Source organism: Thunnus albacares, chromosome 8 (assembly GCF_914725855.1).
Source record: "Thunnus albacares chromosome 8, fThuAlb1.1, whole genome shotgun sequence".
Taxonomy (NCBI): domain Eukaryota; kingdom Metazoa; phylum Chordata; class Actinopteri; order Scombriformes; family Scombridae; genus Thunnus; species Thunnus albacares.
In genome coordinates, this window is record NC_058113.1 from 22579970 (window position 1) to 22601893 (window position 21924).

General features: G+C 39.8%; 3 protein-coding genes across 11 annotated transcripts in view; all 3 read left to right on the forward strand.

Annotated features, from left to right (window-relative positions):
* arhgef1b (Rho guanine nucleotide exchange factor (GEF) 1b) overlaps positions 1-12942 on the forward strand; it is a 44132-nt gene extending 31190 nt beyond the window's left edge. For 4 of the 7 annotated variants that reach the window (XM_044358868.1, XM_044358863.1, XM_044358867.1 and 1 more), the window contains 19 exons: positions 524-535; positions 1434-1601; positions 2906-3096; positions 3244-3390; positions 3816-3898; positions 4187-4312; positions 4577-4691; positions 5517-5617; positions 5787-5861; positions 5999-6074; positions 6398-6565; positions 6678-6765; positions 6861-6965; positions 7069-7121; positions 7232-7375; positions 7469-7594; positions 8047-8234; positions 8734-8840; positions 9447-10698. In XM_044358868.1, coding sequence (XP_044214803.1) covers positions 524-535; positions 1434-1601; positions 2906-3096; positions 3244-3390; positions 3816-3898; positions 4187-4312; positions 4577-4691; positions 5517-5617; positions 5787-5861; positions 5999-6074; positions 6398-6565; positions 6678-6765; positions 6861-6965; positions 7069-7121; positions 7232-7375; positions 7469-7594; positions 8047-8234; positions 8734-8808 — 2041 coding nt within the window. In that variant the 3' untranslated portion in view covers positions 8809-8840; positions 9447-10698. Of the gene's footprint in view, positions 1-523; positions 536-1433; positions 1602-2905; positions 3097-3243; positions 3391-3815; positions 3899-4186; positions 4313-4576; positions 4692-5516; positions 5618-5786; positions 5862-5998; positions 6075-6397; positions 6566-6677; positions 6766-6860; positions 6966-7068; positions 7122-7231; positions 7376-7468; positions 7595-8046; positions 8235-8733; positions 8841-9446 lie in introns of all 7 variants that reach the window. The other 3 variants (XM_044358864.1, XM_044358866.1, XM_044358869.1) reach the window with 3 other exon arrangements.
* A 241-nt stretch (positions 12943-13183) lies between these two features.
* cd79a (CD79a molecule, immunoglobulin-associated alpha) lies at positions 13184-16455 on the forward strand. Its single transcript, XM_044358883.1, has 5 exons — positions 13184-13390; positions 13808-14149; positions 14874-14989; positions 15306-15368; positions 15576-16455. Exons 1-5 carry the CDS (start codon positions 13351-13353, stop codon positions 15699-15701), a joined length of 687 nt encoding a protein of 228 aa, XP_044214818.1. The 5' UTR covers positions 13184-13350; the 3' UTR covers positions 15702-16455.
* A 228-nt stretch (positions 16456-16683) lies between these two features.
* lipeb (lipase, hormone-sensitive b) overlaps positions 16684-21924 on the forward strand; it is a 29429-nt gene continuing 24188 nt past the window's right edge. For 2 of the 3 annotated variants that reach the window (XM_044358560.1, XM_044358561.1), the window contains exon 1: positions 16684-16808. In XM_044358560.1, coding sequence (XP_044214495.1) covers positions 16718-16808 — 91 coding nt within the window. In that variant the 5' untranslated portion in view covers positions 16684-16717. Of the gene's footprint in view, positions 16809-20328; positions 20615-21924 lie in introns of those variants that run through there. The other variant, XM_044358562.1, reaches the window with a different exon arrangement.

Consider the following 21924-nt stretch of genomic DNA (forward strand, 5'->3'; position numbering starts at 1 on the left):
ACTTTGGTGATATTTTCTAGCCTAAAGGAATTGTTGTGGTTCTGTTGCTGTTCTTTATATGAGCTGTTCTATGCTGAAGCTTTTTAAAAACAGGTTTTGATTTAATTTAAGAATATAGAGATGGCAAAACTTTTTTTTTTTTTTTTTAAGCTTTAAGAGCTTTGTCTACAGCTTAAGACAACGTAGCTAATCATCACATTGTGCTGTCACTGTATGAGTTAATAGGTAAAAGTGAATAAATTTAGTTTTGTATTGAATTTGTTTTTGCTGCTCATCCCGTGTGCTTGTCAAGGTGTCTGTGTCTACTGTGGCCAGGGCCCGTCTTTTGTCCAGCTTGTCTCCACAGTGTGTGCGGTTACATGTTGTGCCAGGGGCTTTTGGCATGCTACCCTGACAGTGGTTAAAACATTTGTTTAGTATATTAATGTTGGGGTGTGCATTTGCATGTTATGGTTGTCATTGTAGCTTGCAGGAGTTTTACAAAGGCGCGTGTGTAACAATGTGGTGTCCCGTGTTTTTACAGACGGAAGACAAGGTGGGTCTCAGCGCCTTGACAGAGTCACCGACATGCTTCAGGCCTAATACTGACCACACAACACACATTTACAAACTCAACAAACAACACTCACGTGCATATCCACCTTACATTGAGCCCTGTGCTTCTTGGCTGATACATTACACAAACACTACATGGCTAAGTATCATTTACCTGCTTGTGAAAGGAAGTGGAATTAACTTGATTGTTGAGAGCAGCTGGATTATTGTCAGTGGATGTTCATGCACGTTGTGTGGAATTGGAGAACTGTTGACTTATTAATTGCCATTAAAGTTGCCTAACTGAAAACTTTTGGGACATGCAGTACAGTATGTAGTAGCAATGCATGGATACTTTCCTAACATACTTTTGTAGATTGGCTCTCAGTGGGTCAAAGGAAATTCTCTGTAACAAGTGAAGAATATTAAGTGCTACCATTGTCTACAGTATAAGGTACATACTCTGTGTTTCATTGTCTAACTCAATATGCATGTCATATGTCATGCATATTTACTTGTCACTCATTTTCTCCATCTGTCTTTTGTCAATGTTGTATTTTTTCATTTTTCAACAATTCCCAACTCCCTCCTCTGCTGTACCTTAACTCATCCATCCTCCTCTGTGCATTCACAATTGAAACGTCTATCCACACTGACTACATACGTCTGTGATACTTTCCCTTCTACTGTCCTTGCCTTCACTGCCGATTGGCATCTCCTCTTTTCATTCTGTCACACTTTTGTTTTTGTTTCCTTTGGCTTTTTTTCTTTTCTTATCCGTCTGTCCTTTCTCGGATTTGTTCCTTCTTTTTCTTTTCCAATTCCTCTTTCCCTCCTCTCTGCCCCTGTCTTTTCTCATCCCTCCCTCCCCCATCCTCTCCCACCTTCCCTCCCTACAGTAGGAAAGTGGCACGTAGTGAGAGTGCTCGCGTGGACAGGCACTCCTCTCGGCGCCGCGGCTCTACCCGGGTCAAACAGTCCCGTTCCCGTAGTGATGTGGATCTCCAGCAGCCGATTTCTTCCACGACAACATCACCTGCCCCCCTCACTCCCCAGCACCTCCATCCGTAAGATGGACAAAACCCCACTTAACCCCCTCTCTGATAGAGAGGTGCACAGCAGAGACAGACAGGCTGCCAAAGACTGACATAAGAAAAACAAAATAAATATTGTGTTTCAAAAACAGGAGCAGCGCAGCAGTCCTGAAATAAGCAGATAGAAGTTTGAATTGAATAATTATAATGGTATACTATAATGGGAATATTGATTGATCCAAATCTTCTGGGCCATTCAAAGTTACTGAGTAGATCTCATTGGGGGCAATTTAATAAAGAAAAGTGATGATTAATGTGGGTAAGTGAAAGTTATTTTTAAAGAGCACATATCCATTGTAAATTAATCAATCTGGCTGACACGTTTACTGACTCACTATTGACTCTCAGACAGATCTGTTTCTTAATAGTTGCCCTATGCTGTGACTGACAGGAAGTGAGTAACAGTCGAATGGCTCTTATTTTCAGACACTTAAATCTTTAGGGGAATGATTATTGAGTCAGATCAACATGGGCCATTAGGTAAGCATCAAGTGCCAGCCCATTATTAAAGATTATAGGCTTCTTGCTGTTAGTCAATTATAAATCCTGACAACACTGTCAGAGGTACTGTGTTAAGAATCAGAGGGGAACATCTCGAAACAAAAAAGGATCCTGAATAAGCCAACAGAGGTCAAGCTCATTCAAAGTTTTTATTCCATTTGATCATGCCCAGTGTATGGCCATAGAGACTTTGCATTTGCATAATACATATTCTTATTCATTGTAAGAATATTGCATTGCTACCTCATAGAAGTCCAATCGAGAGCTGACTGTGTGCAAATAAAACCATAACAACCAGGATAGAAGAGGAGAAAAACATATGCACTCTGAATTCTTGAATTGTAGTGGGACAGACTTGGGTTAATTCATAAATGACATAATTGAAAGTGAATCGCTTGATGGTGACTGTGCAACAGCAATCTGCTGTGGTTTTTGTACTTTCCCATTTTGACCACAGCTTTACTCTTCACGTTGTAGCTGAAATACTTTAGTTAACCTACTGTTTTAGCAATAGTCACTGTAGCTCGGCTGTGGAAAAAATAAAAGACGTATAGCTAATCTACTAGATGCCCTGGTCTACATTGTTGAAAGTACATTCAGTGGAGACAGCCATGTTGTATATTTGCACAAATGCAACCAGCTGTTAACAGCTGCTGTTGTTCCAGTGTTCAAGTGTTTGTCACATCACCTGATAGCCTCCTGGTTCATACTTGGATTAAATTGTAGTAACCCTCAATCTAAACTAATTCTTCTCCCATTTTCTTCCCATTCCTCAGTATTGAAGGGCCAAGTTTAGTTTTTGAGGGGCCTGGCCCCTCCCCCACCAGTCCCTCCCCACAGCTGGAGGAGATGGACCCGCGCTTCCAAGAGTTGGAGCAGGACCCGCCCAATTGGAGGGAGCTGGCCCCCTCTGAAGTCCTGTCCAGCCTCAGCAAGAAGGAGACCAAGAGGCAGGAGGTCATCAATGGTGAGGAGAAGAGAGATGAAGCAGCACATGAGAAGATGTGGACTAAATATCTTCTATGAAGAACGTGACAAATTAAACAACATGTCCCTTTTTGAAGATCTTATTAGCATCTCTTATACCCTGTCAACTTCCTCTCTCCTCTCTTAGAGTTGTTTGCTACAGAGCATGCTCATGTGCGGATGCTAAGTGTCCTTCAGACGGTCTTCTCCAAGCCGTTGGAGAGGGACGAACTCCTGACCTCCACTGAGCTGGCCGCCATTTTCCCTAACCTGGAAGAGATCATTGAAATGCACTGTGAGTGCTGCTGCAAAGAGGCTATTTCTGACTTGTGTTTGTATCCTCCCAGAGTCAGACACATAGAATAGGAAACTAGTGCTCTCCTTCAACACAACAAGCAAAGCATCATGCAGTGAACCAGAATTGTTTGAAGTTGCTTGTTATTTATTGGTGGAAATTATATGTTTTTATTTGTTGCTGGTGATAAAGTTGGGGAGTACAGTCAAGAATAATACAGAAGTCAAATAAAATCAGTGTTTTAGCACCCAGGCTGCATCAGTACTTTTGTGATTGCTGGGAACTTCTTTGAGCTGTTTCAGAATTTGTTTATAATTTCGACTGATAAAACAAGTGTACACAGCACTGATGCCTACTATTAAAGTACTAGAAATGAAAAGTTGCTCACTGTATTTTAAAAGTAAACTGTGTGTTTGTTTGTCCAGATACCTTCTATGAGAACCTGAAGAAACTGCGTTTGGAAGATGGCTTTATAGTCAAATCCATCAGCACCACAGTACTCAACAGAGTGAGTCATCATAATCTTTCCCTTTATCTCATCCAATTTCTCTTTTCTTTCTGTATCTCTGTTGCTTTTCAGAAGACTGATATATGCTGACCATATAACTCAACATAATTTGGCAGTAGTTGTGCCAAAATCTGATTTTGTTGACAAGACAGATGCTGATAGCTATTGATCTACAGTACCAGTCAAAAGGTTGTACACAAAGGAAAGTGTGTATGAAAGTAGAATATAATAATGTTGTAATAGCCACACAGTTATATTGGTTATATTGTGTTCGTGTGTGTGTTCCAGTTTGGTGGTCATGAGGGGGAATGGTTCCAAAAACTGACAGCTCGATTCTGCAGTCACCAGTCGTGGGCCCTGGACCAGATCAAGAGCAGGCAGAGGAAAGAGCCACGCTTCAACTCTTTCATACTGGTACTATGCATATGTGCACTCACACACATACACATCTCTCTGTCTCATACACACACACACACACACACACACACACACACACACACACACACACACAAAAGCTGTGTCAAAAACCCCCAGAAAGGTATACCAAAAAGACACACATGGATGCACTCACAGGTTTGATGTGCAAGAAGTCACATACGTAAACGATTGCCACCAAACTGATCACATACAGTACATGTACACACTTTCTGACTCTGAGCGTTTGTGTGTTAATCCCAGGAGGCAGAGAGTAAGCCCCAATGCCGCAGGCTGCAGCTCAAGGACATCATTCCCATAGAGATGCAGAGACTGACCAAGTACCCGCTGCTGCTGGAGAATATTGCGAAGAACACAGGTTTGTATTTGTTTCTATATGTCTCAAGCCCATTTGTGGCGTGTGTGTGTGTGTGTGTGGAATATGAAACAAAAGTCAGTATGCTGCAGGCTTATTTTAGATCAAATTTTACACCACGTTATTGATATGCTGTATTTTGGGATGTGATACATTTTTTGGAGAATCAATTGAGAAATTGTTTATGGATAAAATAATCAGGCAGAAATGTCTGTATTTGGCTAATTCAACAAATTAAATACTTGACAAATTAAGGCACGTAATGCAAAAATCATACAGTTAATGGTCTAATAGATCCACAACCACAGTATAAACCATATGACAAAGTTTCTGATGGCAGACAAATTTAAATCAGTTCATGGTATGTATCATCATATTGCCCACTACTAAATGTGAAAATCTCACATTTCTTATATATCTGTGTTTAGTAGAAAAGAAAATTGTTGAAAGTAACTAGATTTGAACGTGACAGAGGATCATCCACTAACGACTTGATGTCTGGTGTTTATGTAGACTTTGCAAGCTGATGCATGGGCTTGTATTTGTGTGATGATCTATTTGTTTGTTTTCCTTCTTAGGAGTATATTTGCTTAAGATGCAGAGGATTATTATAGTAATGTTCTTAACCATGTGTCTGTTTCAGAACACAAGATAAATGTGGAAACTATCTGCTCAACTAACTTAAGCACACTAGAACACCCAAACATTTGAACAATCGATTACTGTTGTCCCAGATTCCCCTTGTACACTCATGATTTATGGCTTTTGTTTGGGCTCTGCTGTGAAAGCTGTATTTACCTCAGCTCTGTGTTTTCTGTCTCACCACAGAGGACCCGACAGAGAAGGAGGACATCCAGCAGAGCGCAGAATGCTGCAGAAAGATCCTCAACCATGTCAATGAGGAGGTCAAAGTGATGGAGAACCTATTGGTGAGAAACACACAATCCATCACTCAACACACTGTTATGTAGTGACTGAGCACCAATTGGATTCTGGTCAATTCATTTTGAGACCTCTGAAGGTTTCTGCTGCTTCTACTTCAGAGATGTGCTGTCTGTCCTCTGTCTGACCCCCTAATCTTTTTCTGTCTATTTCCAGACTCTGAAGGACTACCAGCGCAGACTGGACACATCAGGGCTCAAACCAAGCAATGAGCTTTATACTGAATATAAGGTAAGGTTTTTTCAAAAAAATGTGTTTGCACACATGTTACATTATACAGATTTTAGTTCTTTGATGGTTTCGTTGCAAGAAATGTTCTTATTATTGTTGTTTGAGCTGTTTCATTAGTCTCCCTCTGTCTTTTATAGAACATTGACCTGACTCAGAAGAAGATGCTTTATGAAGGCCCTCTGACTTGGAGAGTCACCAAGGAGAAGGCAATTGGTAAAGACATGTTTGTGTGCACACTGTTTCCTGCATTTTTATCAGAGATGAACATTTCACAGACATGTTTTTCTTTATTTATCCATTTAAACTGGTATTTGATAAAATTCTTTTAGGTGTCATTTTTCTGTTTCCAAAAATTTTTAAAATCCACTTCAAACAAGGGTTGAATTTGCTGTTTACATTTCCCCATTAAAATTTGTAATAAAAGGAAACTCAGCTGCAGTGCTGGCTGTTTGAGATCATGGTGGCCCATTGACTTTATTTTTTGATATATAATGACTAACTTCTCTCTCTCACTCCCTTCCCTCCTCATCTCTCAGAGGTGCAGTGTGTGTTGCTCGGGGACCTGCTGGTGCTCCTGCAGAAGCAGGATGACAAGATGGTCCTCAAATGTCAGAGCAAGAGTAACATTGCCATACAGGAAGGCAAGCAAATGCTGAGCCCCATTATCAAGCTGGACTCGGTTTTCCTTCGTGAGGTGGCCACAGGTCAGTCCCACACAGAAGTACAGTAGTTAGAAAGAGAAATATAGGTAACTTCCATTGTGAGATCAATATCACCCAAGCTTACAATTTCTGTTGTTTTTTTCTGTTCTGTCAGATCGAAAGGCCTTTTATGTTATATTTACTTGGGACAGCGGTGCTCAGATCTATGAACTGGTGGCTCAGTCTCTTGGAGAGAGGAAAACGTGAGTGCATGAGGACTGATCTTTTTTTTTTTTTTTTCAGTAGGTAAACCATATAATAAAATTTAATCTAATCTGTGTGTGTTTGTATTTTATAGCTGGACTGAAGTGATAAAGTCAGCAGTGGATGATCTGAAGAAGAGTGGAGCACCCATGAAGTTGCCACTGCCTCCTGGAGCTGGAGGAGCCCCGTTCAGTCCAACGTAAGTGTCGATATGTGTGTTTTCAAGCAGCAAGATATATTCATCGCTTGCCAAAGTTCACCCATCTCAAAATGAATTTCTTTTGTCATTTTCTCTCTGTCAGGCTGACTGCCCCTCTGAGCCCGACTGAGAATGGAGGTTTGAAAAGCAGCAGTGGTGAGACCACAGTGCTTTATCAGCTGAACACTTAATAAAGAGTACAAACTTGTTATTGTTACACATTTCTGAAAGCTCAAGCCAAAGTTAAGCCATGTGTCTGTCTCTAGATCGAGATAAGGACAGCTTGACGGATGAGAAGTCGACAGACCCCAGGCACACGCTGATTGATTTCCTGTCAGATAAAGGCTTTGACTTGATAGGCCACTCCAACAGCGATCAGGAGAAGGTGGCCAATAATGCTTTGGATGAAGGTGAATAGGGGTCTTCCATATACTCCTATAAATGCATTTTTATGACTGTATTGTCGGTCTTAATGAAACCACTGAATCTGTCTCCTCTGTTAGTCATGTCGCTAAAAAGGCTGTTGGTCGGGAGCATCAGTCTATCAGAAGACTCACAACCTGATGAAGAAAACGGAGAGGAGCAATCAGAGAGGCCCAGTCTAGACACGGATAGCTGTCAGTCAACAGGTAGGCTTCTGGAATAATTTGACATTTTAGAAAATGCACTAATTCCCTTTCTTGCAGAGAGGTAGATGAGAAGATTGATATGATTTATATAAAGCTAGAGCTTGCTATGGCTTGCTACCATTAGCTTTGCTTAGCATAAAGACAGGAAGCTAGCGTGGCTAAAGGTAAACATGTTATATCTTGATTGTTTTATCTGCATAAAAACAAAGTGTAACAACACGTTTTTTTACGGGGTGTGTGCAGGACTATTTCCTAACCGTGGAAGTGTATTGTGTTTTTTTTACTGTCTCCATCACAAACAGAAACAATACAATTTTTTTAATAAACAAACAATATTTCAGTTTTAACAGTTAGTTGTGTAAAACATCACTTTTACTGGTTAGTATTTACGGACTGTAACTGAAAACAAAACTGGCTGCTGGCACTTCTAAACTGAGTCTTTATGTCCACAGAAGAACACAGTCAGACAACAGACAGAGGAGCGGAGGAGGAGAATGAGAACTCTTGTGAAAAAGAAGGTGCAGGGACGAAGGGAGAGGAAGAGAAGAGCATCAGTGCACCCCTGGTGTTGTCCCAGGAGAGGATGGAGGAAGTATGCAGGAGGCTTCACAGTCTGGAGGAACAACTAAAGAGACTACAGGTGAAGCGAGTTGAGCAGAGAAAGATAGATGAGAATATAGAGAGAGACTCTATGTGGGGAGCAGGTATGACAGGGGCAGATACAGATGAGACATAACAAGAGAAGAGAGCTGAATAGAAAGAGACGCAGAGTTGGGCATTGAGGATTTCACTGAGGATAACTTAAGTAAGGAGCGAGCTTTGGTATACTTTGGACAAATGGGGCCAAAATGGCACAAAAGAGAAACTAGAAAATAGAAAACCATTTAACCACTGCTGTTATTGCTTGGCTGAAAATTGCCTTGTGAAATTGGACTTCTCTGAAAATGGCTATTATGTCCAGCGCTTGCAATGGGATGTGTCAGAGAGGGAGGGAGACGAAGAGAGGATGTTAAGAGGAGGGGGTTGAAGTAGGTGTGTGTGTGTGTTTGTGTGTGTGTGTGTGTGTGTGTGTGTTTGTGTGTGTGTGTGTGTCTGTCTGTCCTCAGTTCTTAAGGTGATATTGATTTTGTGTGTTGCAGACCGTAGAAGAGGAGCACCACAGGCTACAGGAGGCCCTTTCCAAGTTCTCACTGGAGGGGGGTAACTTCCAGTAAGACACCATCACGCCACCTGCTGGTCACTATAGGTAAGACAACTGCATTAGATAATTGAAGTGGTGATACTTAAAAAACTTTCTAGTATTTCGGTATAATTTCATCTGAGTGTGATCATTCATATCACACTCGGGGGGTCGTAATAAAAAAATTGCGACAAAATTGTTCAAATCACGCGTTTCATAATAATGTTAGTACAGTAGAATATTAACTTGTAATAAAAATATATATTAAATATAAAATATATTAAAATTAAAGCATGCACAGCAGCTGAAAGAACTTTTTTACAGCCCTGAGAAGTGTCTGCAGTATTCCTATCAGGCTACTTACAGTCCAAAAAACTTCCATAGATAAGATGGGGCAGAGGCCTGAGAGGCGAAGCCCGGGGCAATAACTGTCTCCAAATCACTCGCTGCTACTGGTAAAGTTTAATTGCTGTGGGCTCATGGTAACAATTAAAGGTAACCTAGAAGAGAATATCAACGCTCAGCTCTTCTCTCTTCTCTCATGGATTTTAGGGCCTGGAAAGTCAGAGAATACTGTTTAAAGAGATTTTAGTGAGCAAATCAAATTGAAACTGCAAAGGCTTCATGTTCTTATCTCACATTCAATCATTTCTTGTCTTTTCTTCTGTTTAGATTCTTACTTGTGGCGGTTTGGAGTGCAAGAGTGACTTTCAGAGGTTTTCCTGGAAATACCTAAACCCTCATAAGTCATGCCTGGGACCCTTGCTGCATTATTCGTGTCACAGCTTTTTGCAGCCATGCGGGAAAATGTTCTGCCTGACGGAGGGGGGAGGGAGGGCTTTGTGGACAGTGCAGTGGTTCAGTGATGGAACATGGGAGGTGTGTGCATGTGTATGTGTGTCTGTTTGCGTGCATGCTTGTTAGAGAGGTATACAAAGAAAAGAAAAAAAAAAAAAAACGAGACATCCTACTTTTGAGTGGGATGTTGTTTTTGCAAAGAAAGATGCCCAAAAAAAAAAAAAGAAGCAATATTTTTGCCGTGAGAGAGATGCTGCCTAACAAAATGTAGTGATTACGATCTGCTGTAACACACATACGCACACCAGAGACATGCACGCTAGGAAATAATTTACATTATTGCAAATAGCAGATGTATAGTAAAGGAGGAATCTTATGTTTGCCTGCCAAGTTAGCTGTACCAGACAGAAGCCTCAAGAGGCCAATGTAGCTGTACCAACGTGTTTTGAAGATGTATTGAAATACTACTGCTGATATACTGTATAGTGTTATTTCTAGTCTATGCCAAAGTACAACAGAGATGCACTTTTTTCCGATCTAAAAACTAGTTCAAAACACACTCAGTATATTGCAAAATTTATTACTTTTACACTATATTCAGTATAGTTTTTGAACAGTTTATATAGGCGGCCTTCATTTTGGAAACTGCATGCATTAAAGTGTGTGTATGTGTGTTACAAAGTTTTTAATTAAGAACATATTTGTTTGGAGGGTTCTTACTGTAATTACGTCACATAGAAACATTTATAAATAGTGGCACTATAGCTAATCATGCTGTTAATAATGGAGACTTGTTTGTATTTACTGCTTTTATTTATTCCTCTGAGTCCTGTTAGGTCAGTGAGTTGTCAAAGACAAAAAGAGAGAGCAATGTGTGAGAGATGGATGAGACAAAAAAAAAGGCAAACTTAAGAATGTGTAATAGAGATCAAAGTAGTGAGTGAAGAAGAGTGATGTAAGGACGGGGAGTGAGTTTAGAGGTTGTTGTTTATTTGAAGCCGGCGTGAACCAGACGGTCGTGAGAATATGTGTGGGAAAACATGAGATTAGGATTTGTGTTGTCTGTACTGAAGAAGGAAAAAAAAAAAGCAGAATTTGAGTAGGTCAGTGTACACAGACACACAGAGATGATGCACACACACACACACATACACCTACAACCACTGAGGGCCAAGTGCTACAGAAGTGTTCACAAAGGTCAGTCAGTGCCAGCATCATTTCTGCTAGCATGTTCGATTGAAATTTTTTTGCCGTGTCAGCTTCACCTAGTAAAGTTTTACAGCTCCTGATCCAAAACATGGACTTAAGTTGGGTTTATAAATTGTATATGACATTAGATACACGTTATTAGAAAAAGATTCTATTCTTCCTTCGTAGCAGTATTTGTATCAAAATTGAGCTGTCTTTGTATTTTATTCAGCAGTTGATTGTAATTATAATTATGATGATATAATTTCTGAGTAGTGGCATAACTGTGGCCGTGCACACAGGACCAAAGACGTAACAAAGCACCGTTAGATCCTCATTAGAGCTGTAATATTCTTCATGACATGCCTCACCTGTATAGATGATCACCTATGCAGCCTGCAGCTGGCTGCTTTTCCTCTCTCCAAACTCCCAACGTGCCAGTGAAGTTAAGTGAAGGGATTTCAAAATCACATAGAAGAATGAGGCATCAGTTGTCATAAATAAACTGGTTTTGATTCTCTGATGAATGTAAAAGTGAATAACAAGATGAAGAATGTTGGATTGCCCTAGCCTTATTATGACCAAACTTGCATACACTTAAGGGGTGAAAGGAATGTTTTCATTAGCAAAAATTATTGAAAAAGTTGTCTTCAGTACCTGTTTGGGTCTGTGTGAGTAAAAGCCAGTGTGACTGCCACAAACTCTGCTGTTCTGATCTGCAAAGAGGACTAGAGACCAAGCACTGTTAACCCCTCTGGTACAAAATTGAACACATGGGACCTGTTAAAGAAGCAGAAAAGGACAATGAAGCCTGATAAAGATACAAAAGAAACATCGAAGGCTCGGAATAAGGAAAGCTGCAGGCTTATTCTGACGTCGCTCTTACCAGTACTGTAATTATGATCACTTCCTGATATGCATTCTCATTGTTGTTGCCACAACAACAAAAGCCCACTATGACCCTACTGAACCTCAGTATGAAATTATGCAAATCATGGTGCCATTAGTCATTTGTCACAAGTTGCTAAATAAGTACATGTTTGAACATTACTGCCATCTTATGATGCGTCTTCCTCTTAGAAACTGTACATAAACGTTTGCTTGAAGGAAAAAAATGTTTAAAAAAAACTATAAAATAATCTCCCCCTCCCTCCCCCCTTTGTGTTTTTAAAGCTTATTAGCTACATACACCTCTCGATAACACCCTAACCTCTTGTAATAGCATGATCACCTCTCCTACCGCACAGCTTTACCATATGTTGTGTATTTCATTTGATTTACTTTAACGGGTCGGGGAGGTTTTTGTTACTGCTTTTTGTTTCGTTTTTTTGGTCAATGTTTATCAAAGAAGCTTTTGTAATTATGTACTATGCATTTGGCCGTAACGGTGAGAGAGACAGGTCTGTAACTTGTCTACGCATGAGTGAACTGAACAATTATGCAAATATTGTATCCATGACGTTGTCTTTGGGGAGTTCATACCCTCTCTGTCTGTGCTGTGACTCTCCAGCTCACCAATGGGAAACATTTAAAGATATCATCTCATCCAGGGATTTTTTTTTTTTTAACTATTAAAGTGCAGCAGGTGAATCCCAGTTGACACCAGCTTACCGCGATACCAGTGATACTTTGCAGCGACTACCACAGGCACTTACCGCTCTCTCTCGTCCAGATGCTTTCCCTCATGTATGCTATATACAAATACTGAGATGTATAGAAAATGTATTTATAGATCGGTGCCTTGCTTTGACAATCATGTTGTTTTCTTCATAAAGGGCTCTTAAGTCTACAAACACAATCAGTTTTGGTTGGGCTGTCTTTCACAGAGGACGGCGAAATTGACCTCAGAGAGTAAGAGACAATGACCAAATGACTAATAAGAATTGCAACATCATGCCAGGAATTTAGGTTTTTATGTCCATCTCCTTTACAGCAATAAGATTTGAGCCCTCCACCAACTCTGCCAGCCAGTCAGTGCCCTGTATAAAAAAGACACTGCTCCTTGTCATACAGACATCTGCTATCTTGTCTATCTATAAACAATGAATATACAAGAACTATACTGTGTATTTGGGTTTTGATTTTATTGTGTAAGAGGCTCTTACAATGATGTATACTTAAGGAAAATTGTGGTACGTTCTGTTTTTTAATCTTCATTTTTTAAATAAATTGGGGAAATAAATACCTGTTTTGTCATTTTATATAGATAGTTTTGAGCTAATAGTTATTTTTGATTAACTTAATGAGCTTAAGGTTTGGGGTTGGCTTTACATGGGTATAAAGATAGGGTTTAGGATCCTATATTGATTCCATGAACCATATCCTATATTTGTGTGTCCCTTTTTAAACACACAGCACATATGAAAAGGAAATTATGGCTCTAGTCATTTTCTAAATGCATGCAGCTTTAACTTTTATGCAAATATGAAACTGCTGAGATCCATTCAAGCGTAAATCCTGACAAGAGAAAAACAAGACACCAATTTGTCGTTACAGCAGCAAAGACAGATCAGTCTTGTTGTGCAGGGAATTTTATCTACATTATTGCAGCAGAATTTTTTTATTTCTGGACTGAACATTTGTAAACGGAATGGCAAAAGTTACAATTTTTCTCCTCTGCAGCTTTTTTGGTGAGTTGTATCAATTTATTTAAAGCAATATCTGAAATACTCTTTGGGTACAACAAATAAAATATGTGTTGATATAAATATTGGTTGGGTTATGTGAAAAAAAGGCGTTTATATCAGTTCATTAAAGCTAGTATATATGTGTATACTTTATATGACTTTTTATATTTAACTCTTGAGTTCTGCTTCAGTGAACCGTATCTCCTGTCATGGCTGAACTTTAATTTTACATGTTTGTTAATCTTGGTTCATTGTGCTGTAATTTTGTTCTAATTATTCAACTTACAAGACATTTATTTCATTTATTACAAATACAAGTTATGTTGCAATCTCTGCCATCATTATAAACTGACAAATGTTGGGTTAAATCAAAAATAATGAAGGCACAAACACGTGTCCTAACTGTTGCTTCTTCCGTAGTGGTTTTTGCTCAAGGTGAGGTGATTTTAGAGGCGGACCAGACCTGGTTGAGGGTGAAGCTCTCTGACGAAGCTACCCTGAAGTGCTGCTACAAAGTCCACGGAGGACCAAATTCAGTCATACCCACTTGGATCAAACATGTTAAAGCGTTAAACGGCACCCTAAATAAAGAAAAAGTGAAGAATTCAGAAAATGTGACTGTGAGGGACAGAGAGGAAAACAATTCTGTATTTTGTGGCAAGCTATTCTTCAAATCAGTCGAGCTGAATGACACTGGGCTTTACCGGTGTCATCTGAATGTCAGTGAAATCCTCACATATGGCACCTACCTGCAGGTCTACGGTGAGTGTGTATATCTGTGTGGTGGTGGTGGAAAGGGTCCTCTTTGCTGTGCAAACCAATCAGAAATGCCAGTGTGTGTGTGTATAATATGGAGAGATGGACTCAAGTGAGCTCTAAGTACTGCTAACACCTCATAAGCCATAAATCCTGTTAACTTTAGTCCATCCTAGAGCTGTATGAGTGGCAGCATCCTTGCATATCCTATTTTAGCTAATCTTTGCATCATCAGGATGGTCTCATTACAGTCTGCCGTCCAGTCGTTTACTTAAAATAGCACCAAGATTAGATCAAGTTGCAATCACCCTAATGTGTAGAGGGATTTCTCACACTGAAATATCTATTTGCATCCTAATCTCATTAAATGTAAATGGTAGATGTGGAAATGTAAAACAACGTCTAAACTCCTATTGGGATTATGTGTGAGATAACCTGCATTACAAGAACACGAGTACCCTTACCTAACAATGCTATCAATTGTTTATTCATCTATTTCATATGATAGACTGTGTTCTTTACACTAAATAGTTTAGTTATATAACAAAACGATAAGTCTCGTAATAAAATCTCTAAGTAAGTCTTTAAGTATCAAGTAATTAACCAGTTTTCCTGATTCTTTTTTATACACTCCAGCTTCCTCTTTCTACTGTGCTCTCATTTGTCTCAAAAACAAATTACCCAACTACTGTTATGTTGTTTCACCTCTGAACCCTGTCTGTATGTCTAGAGCCATTGAAGAAGACAATAAACCTCAGTGAAAGCACCAAAAACAAGATCCTGACTGCTGAAGGAATCCTACTTTTAATCTGTGTCCTGGTGCCCTGTGCCACTCTTCTCTGCAAGGTCAGAAGGTCACATGATTGGGAGTAATTGCACATTGCCATACACTGATCTGTCATTCACCCCTGGCCCATAGCATTGCTGTTAAAGTCATGGTTAATTTCCAAAGTTTCTCAATAGCGGTATTGCCTTCTTATTCATGTCAACACACTAGAAAAGATTACAATCCCTAAGAGAGCCCTACTTTGACTTTGTTCCCACCACATTCAGCACTAAGTGTCTCAAATTATTTTTTTTTGTGTGTGTGTTTCCTGTCCTTATTTTCAACGGGAAGTTGCATCATTTCACAGCTTTATCAACTTCTGCTTTCCCTTCACAGTCAAAGAAACTACAGCAACTGGAGAAGAAGAAAATGAGCAGGGAAGAGGAAAACATTTATCAGGTAAAGTTTAAATGAGTCACATCATCTCTGAATCAAACATGTCATGGCAGGCATATCTTGTACTAAAGCAGAAATACTTGTACAAGTATCACTTTGTTGAAATCAGGAACAAAGATTATCTTTAACCCCAATTCAAGTTAACATGAATATGTTTCATTGATTTTTGTGTGTTTACTTGATTTCCATCTTCCTTATCTCACCAACCAGGGGCTAAATCTGGATGACTGTTGCACAACATATGATCAGATTGAACGCTCCCAGCAACATGGCCCCTACCAGGATGTGGGCAATGTTATGGAGGATGACGAGGAAATCCAGCTGGAGAAACCATAAAGGGAGGGGGAGAAGGTTGAGTCTAATGTTAGAGTTTAAGTGTGTGATATTTGAATATCAGATTAATTCTTTGTTACACACGTTGGAATTTTGCATTTAGCCTGCAGTCATAGTCGTAGTATCTGACGACATATTTTTTCTTTTCTTCTTTCTTTAATTTGTGATTGTAAAATTATTTTTGACCTTGGAAATTGCAGCTGACAAAACAATCTCACCACAATGTCCACTCAATAAGCCGCTCCACTCCAGACAATTTTGAAGAAACCTAAAAATTCTGTAAAAATGTCTATTAAGTTTGGTTATTTTTTCCATGTTTGATACATTTAACTTTTCTTGACTCTTAATTGATCCCTGCACTCAGTTGGCTAGCTGTTCTAAACTTTCTATCATATCACATGATCTTCTTCGAAATTGAATCTCAACTTTTATGCCAACATGTAGAAGAAGTCCTCAAATTGTTTAGAAAAATACTTGAACATCTATAATTCAATGACAACAGGGAAACTTCATCTGCTGAGGAAGATCATGTGATAGGATTGAAAGCCTTGGAACACCCTCTGCCTAGACCTTGTGGTAACATTGTTTTGTCATCAGCTTCTTTAATGTGTGTGTGTATGTTTGTTTGTTTTTTTAAAACAGAATATTTTAATGGATTTCTTGCAATTTACTAAATGACCTTCTGATGTGTCACAATATATTTGCTTAGTGCTATTTGTGTGAGTGCTCAAAGAATAAAGCTGTGAGAAAAAAAAAATCCCATAAATTGTGTAAAAACACACAATGCCCCTCTTGTCTGTGCTATGTGGATTATGGCTCTTAATTATTATTCCCTACCAAATTGTACAACCAAGAAAAGCGGGGCGGGAGCCTGTCGATTTTAGAGTGTCGTGATTGGCTACTGAACCGCGACGCAGACACCCATTGGCTTCCAATTTGGACGTGGGCGGGGCCTCGGCATTCCCAGGCAGGTATGTAGGATAGACATGAGAGGCGGTGCGTAAACAGAGCAGGCGAAGATGGCGTCGAATAAGAAGAGTGGTGGGAATAGCAGATTTGAGAAAGGTGTGAATGGAAGACGGTCATCCAAACACAAAGAGGGTCCAGTGGGTGAGTTTTTCTGTGCCGTGCAAAACTCGTCACAGCCCCCTGCTTTTTTTGTCGCCCTCCCCTTTTAGCCTTTTAACGTCTCCCTTTTTTGACGCTCCCTGCATTAGCAGCTACGTTAGCTGGCCTCGGTCGGCCAAATTGAACAGCCAGGATTTAAGCCGCTGGGTCTGTGTCAGCTGCTTAGGTCCTGTGATTGTTAGACGACATCAAAAACGATGGCATACTGAGGAAATTGCTTAGAAGACAGCGCCGTGTATCTTCTCCTTTGCTGGCATATCCACAGCTCCGGGCATCCCCTCAGACATAGATACTGTAGCTACAGTATGTGTACCATTAGTTGTAGAAGTGGTAGTAATGTCAACGCTGTAGTTACAAACATATATGCTGTATTTATATTCACCTTTTCACGTTCTGTGTCTCAGCTGACAGTGACTGGACTCACCTGAACAGGTACCTAAAACATAAACAAGAAGGCAGGGGAGGGAGTACAACTAGATATTAGATTTATCTCTCAGTGTGGCATTAGGAAGGGAGAGGAGGGAGGGTTGTTGGAACTGTACTGTGCATAAATCGATTAAGCGAATTGATGGGGTCACTAGTGACGAATAGACAGCCTTTGTAAGGTGGCAGGCAGACTTGACATGATGCTGCAGGCTCTGTGATCTGCTGTTATGACTGAACAAACTCCCTCTGTTGTTTTATTCTCCTCTGTTAACTAGGCCACTGTCTCAATGTAGCTGGAACAATCCAACCAAAAAGGCTTCCACAGCTTAGTCAGTAGTCTAACAATATACTATACATTGTGTATATTTTTGCTACTAGAAGAGTTTTTGCCCAGTCTTACTTGTTGTGTGAGGTTGCGAACACACTCATTTTTCATCAGATCTGAAGATCGGATTCATAATTATCTTTTCCATCAAAGGTGTTGCATTATAAAACTTGAAGGGAAGCCATATGTGTCCTATGTGAAAGCCCATTGTTGCTGGTTTCCTGTTGTTCAGTTTGGCCTTGTGTGTGTGAAGGTGCTCTGTCTGTGGGAGAGGGGGGCTGGGGGGTCGCAGCTTTCTGCCCTAAACATGACACTACAGAGCCCCTGCGGTTAACTCTTCCTCTCGCCCATGCACTGCTCAAAGTTTGCTATTTTTAAAGCATGCTTCCTGTAGACATGGCATTTGTAGGGTATCAGATATCTGGTAAAGTTCAAAAACACTCAGCAGATACCATATCTGGAAGAAGAAGTGTTGAAAGGCCAAATGGAGGAATTTTTACGTTAAACACCGTCTGGTCACAACACACGACGAGTGTTGAGACTTTTCTACTCGCGTAGATAGATGAAGACACTGTGACGGTGAGTTCCACTTCAAGAAACAACCACTATATTTTCATATCCTTTGATTCACATCTGCTCAGGATGGGTCTGTTTAGGCCTGATAAAGAAAAACACACTCATCGGTTAGAAACGGCCCAGACAAGATCAGCACAGTTAATCATACTGACATTAAGAGGTAACTCCAAGACCACAAGAGTAATTTCTAAACATTTTCTCAAATAGAATAGACATTTTCTCTCACATCGCTCTTATTTCTAGCCATAAATGTAAATGAGCAGGTTTTTCCAGACAAAAGAACAACTGTTTGTTTGTGCCTCTTTGTACAGGATGTACACTTTTTTTAGAGCAGGATTGAAAAAAATGGAATGAATGGATGAAGTGCGTCTGTGTCAGATTAATTATTAGCTATGATCTTACTAGGACACCACAAGCCTATCTATCACCTCCAAATATGATCCAGAGCACCTGCTGCTTTTTTATTCACTAGAATGAGAAAGTGTGTCCAAATTTTTGAATATATATATATATATATATATATATATATATATATAATCTAATTGGCTTCCTCCCAAAACACAGCATCACCAACCATGTATATACCCTTCACACTTTAATTAACAAACATGCACACCAAAAAAAAGGGTAAAATATTCACTTGTTTTATTGATTTCAAGAAAGCCTTTGACTCTATTTGGCATGAAGGGCCCTATTACAGACTTCTACATTGTTGTACAGGGGGCAAAATGTATGATCTGGTTAAATCAATGTGTTTGGAAATTAGGTGTGCTGTTAAAATTGGAGACAAACAAAGTCCAACTTTATTCAATGTGTACATAAATGAACTTGCTGTTCAGCCGGATCAATGTGCTGTTCCTGGAAAACTAAAGTCACGATTTTTCAAAAGAAAGAGAGAGAGAGCTGTAATTCCTGTTTCCACATGTTGTTTTCCTAGTCAACAGTATTACAGTACAGTATAGTGTTACAACAATGCAGTATTATGAATTTGACAGTAATACTGTTTACACAACAGCCCGACTGTTCCTTTTACCGTCCCATCAAAACAGCTGATCAAACATTAAACTGATTCCGATAGAGGGGGTGTTGCAGTCTGGTTTAAAAAAAAAAAAACAACTTTCACACAGGATACACCTGTAGTTCCTCACTCCTCGTGTCCTCTGAGACCTTCACCTGTGGTTTTCCTATTGTGACATGTTAAAGACAAACAAACAAAAGGAGCAGCAACTGAGACTGAAAACACAAGACTATTGACTGAGTTATCGAAAGCAACAATAAGGAAAACCACAAAAATTAAACGTTTTCATCAAAGTCCTCGTGGTGTCTGTGTCCTCATGTGTGTGGGTGTGAGAATATATTTGTTTGTCCCTGTATTTCTAGCAGTGGGTGAGGGGTCATGTCTCCCTTCCCCGAGCTATGGGACTGTCATGTGTGATATCAGCCAAAAATTGAGGTCATTTTTTTTTTTTTTTGCCAGGAATAGATTCACTGAATTACATTTCCACCCTTTGTTTTGGTTTTGCATGCAGTGTCCATGTTCTCCCTTCATGGACAAACATTGGTATTTCTCAAGAGTTGGCACACACATCACTTTCCTGCTGAGTAAACACTCAAATGCATGTTCAAAGGTGCTATATTCATACTTTTCAAGACTCAAAAGTCTAATCAGGTTTATTATTTAATTGATTAATGTAAATTTAGTGATTAGTGACTTTGAGTATATCCTTCCTTTTCCTTGTTTGTTCTTGTCATGTGTGTACCTTTTGGGTTATTTCACAGTTGAAAAACAGGTTAAAAAAAACACAGTGCATTTATTATTTCAGTTTTTTTAAAGATTGAATGGCCATTTTACACTTAATGATATATTAATTGATAATTATTGATTTTACTGCTCTTTGTTTACATTTGTGTTTAGACCGTGTTAAATGTGGAATGGAGTACAGAAGGAACATTTTAAGAAAAACAGCCACGATCTTGGAATATTAAATCATCACATGTTTGCAAGGTTGAATCTTGCAAATATCTGTTGTGATCTGCCAAATGGGTGGAAGGTCGCAGGGAGTTGCATGCTGAACAGCCAATGGCAAAATATCCCACTGTCACAGGGAGAAGGTTAACTGGGCCGGGTTTGTCTGTAGCTCCAGTACCCTTTTTAAAAGAAGCATAAGAGGGACGAGCAGAGAGGAAAGAAAAAGGACAACACATTACCTCCTGACAAGAATTGGTTATGACAGGCTGACATAAAGACACTGACAGGGGAAGAGCCATAGTATAAAAAAAAAAAGGAACGACAGATAGTGAGAGGGAGAACAAAACCAATTGGGAAACCGTATCTCTTTGCTCTCTGCCACCCCTCCCTCCCCTCTCCATCTCTCATTCTGTCTTTCTTTCCCTCCATGCTCTCATTGCTTTTGTGGAAGAGAGGAGACAGACAAGGACAGAGCCTTGAACTCAGATGCTGGTAAACACTTTTACTTTGTTTTTCTCTTCCAGCTTTTCAATAGTTAGTCCATACAATACATTGTGTGCTTTGCCAGAAGCTGCCTGCAGGTAGTTTTTTTTTTACAAACACTCAATTCACACTGTCTGTGGGCCCCACAGGAGTCATTATATGTCTGTAATGTCGCTGCTGTTGGTTGTTGTACATGACTTATTAATACCCGCTCTCATTTATCTTTAATGTGGAGAGACCAGGTGTTACATTTTAGTGGTTGCAGTTCGGTTTACAGTGACCACTTGTTTCACTTTCACAGGAAGGAATGATGCTGAAACATGCTGCTCTGTATTGACATACGTGGCCTTTCATAGACATGTAGAACATTTGCAGGCCGTTTTTCTTACATGTGTAGAACATTTGCATGCCTTTCATACATATGTAGAACATTTGCTTATCTTTCATAGATATGTAGACGGTTTGCTTGTCTTTCATAGATATGTACAACGTTTGCTGGTGTAGAAAAGGCAGAGGTGATAAGACGTGTAGGTGAGTCATGGTTTTCCTCCTAGTGACTCCCATTTATCGTCTATCGGCTGCTATCCTGACTTCACCGTAGTGGCAGTAAAATTGGTCCTCTGTTTGAGACATTATCTTTTGTCAAACAAAGGTGAAGTCTTCACCGGGCAATTGCAGGTTTGAACTCTGAGTGAGCTCTTGATAAGATGGTTCACCTAACTGTGCTCATTTGCATCGTATATGATATGCTCCCTACAGTTTGTTAGGGGTGTAATGTGCGTCGGCTTCATTATCATGTAGCAAATTCTAGAGCAACTTATGCTGATCCAGGGGTTCATAAAGTTCATGCTCAGCTTACTCTGTCAACATAAGGCTTGTTGGCGTCCCCTGCTGAGAGAGTTGTACCCCTAGCTGTAATTAAGCAATGCAATTTTAATTTTGGCCTTGAGCCCAAACTGATATGACTGCTATATAATAGCCGGTCCTGCAACATGGCATTTCGGTGACTGCTCGACCAAAGCAGTCATTGTGTCCCCTTAGGTCACACTGCTATAAATGTATTTGTGCAGACGGATGTATTTGTATTTACAGATATTCTAGTTCTTTTATGTTTGTGTCCCCTGATGTTTCCAGTTTTTGCCGATGTAATGAGTTGTTTCCTGTGTTGTCAGGTTTAGCACCTTCACAATCTCTTAGTCATCCGCTGGCTCTTGGCTAAATCATGAGATGGAGCAAGAATCAGATGGAGTAAGAAGTCTATAAATGTATGTGTGTGTGTTTCTTGTTTGCTATCTCTTGTTTGACATGACACATGCAAG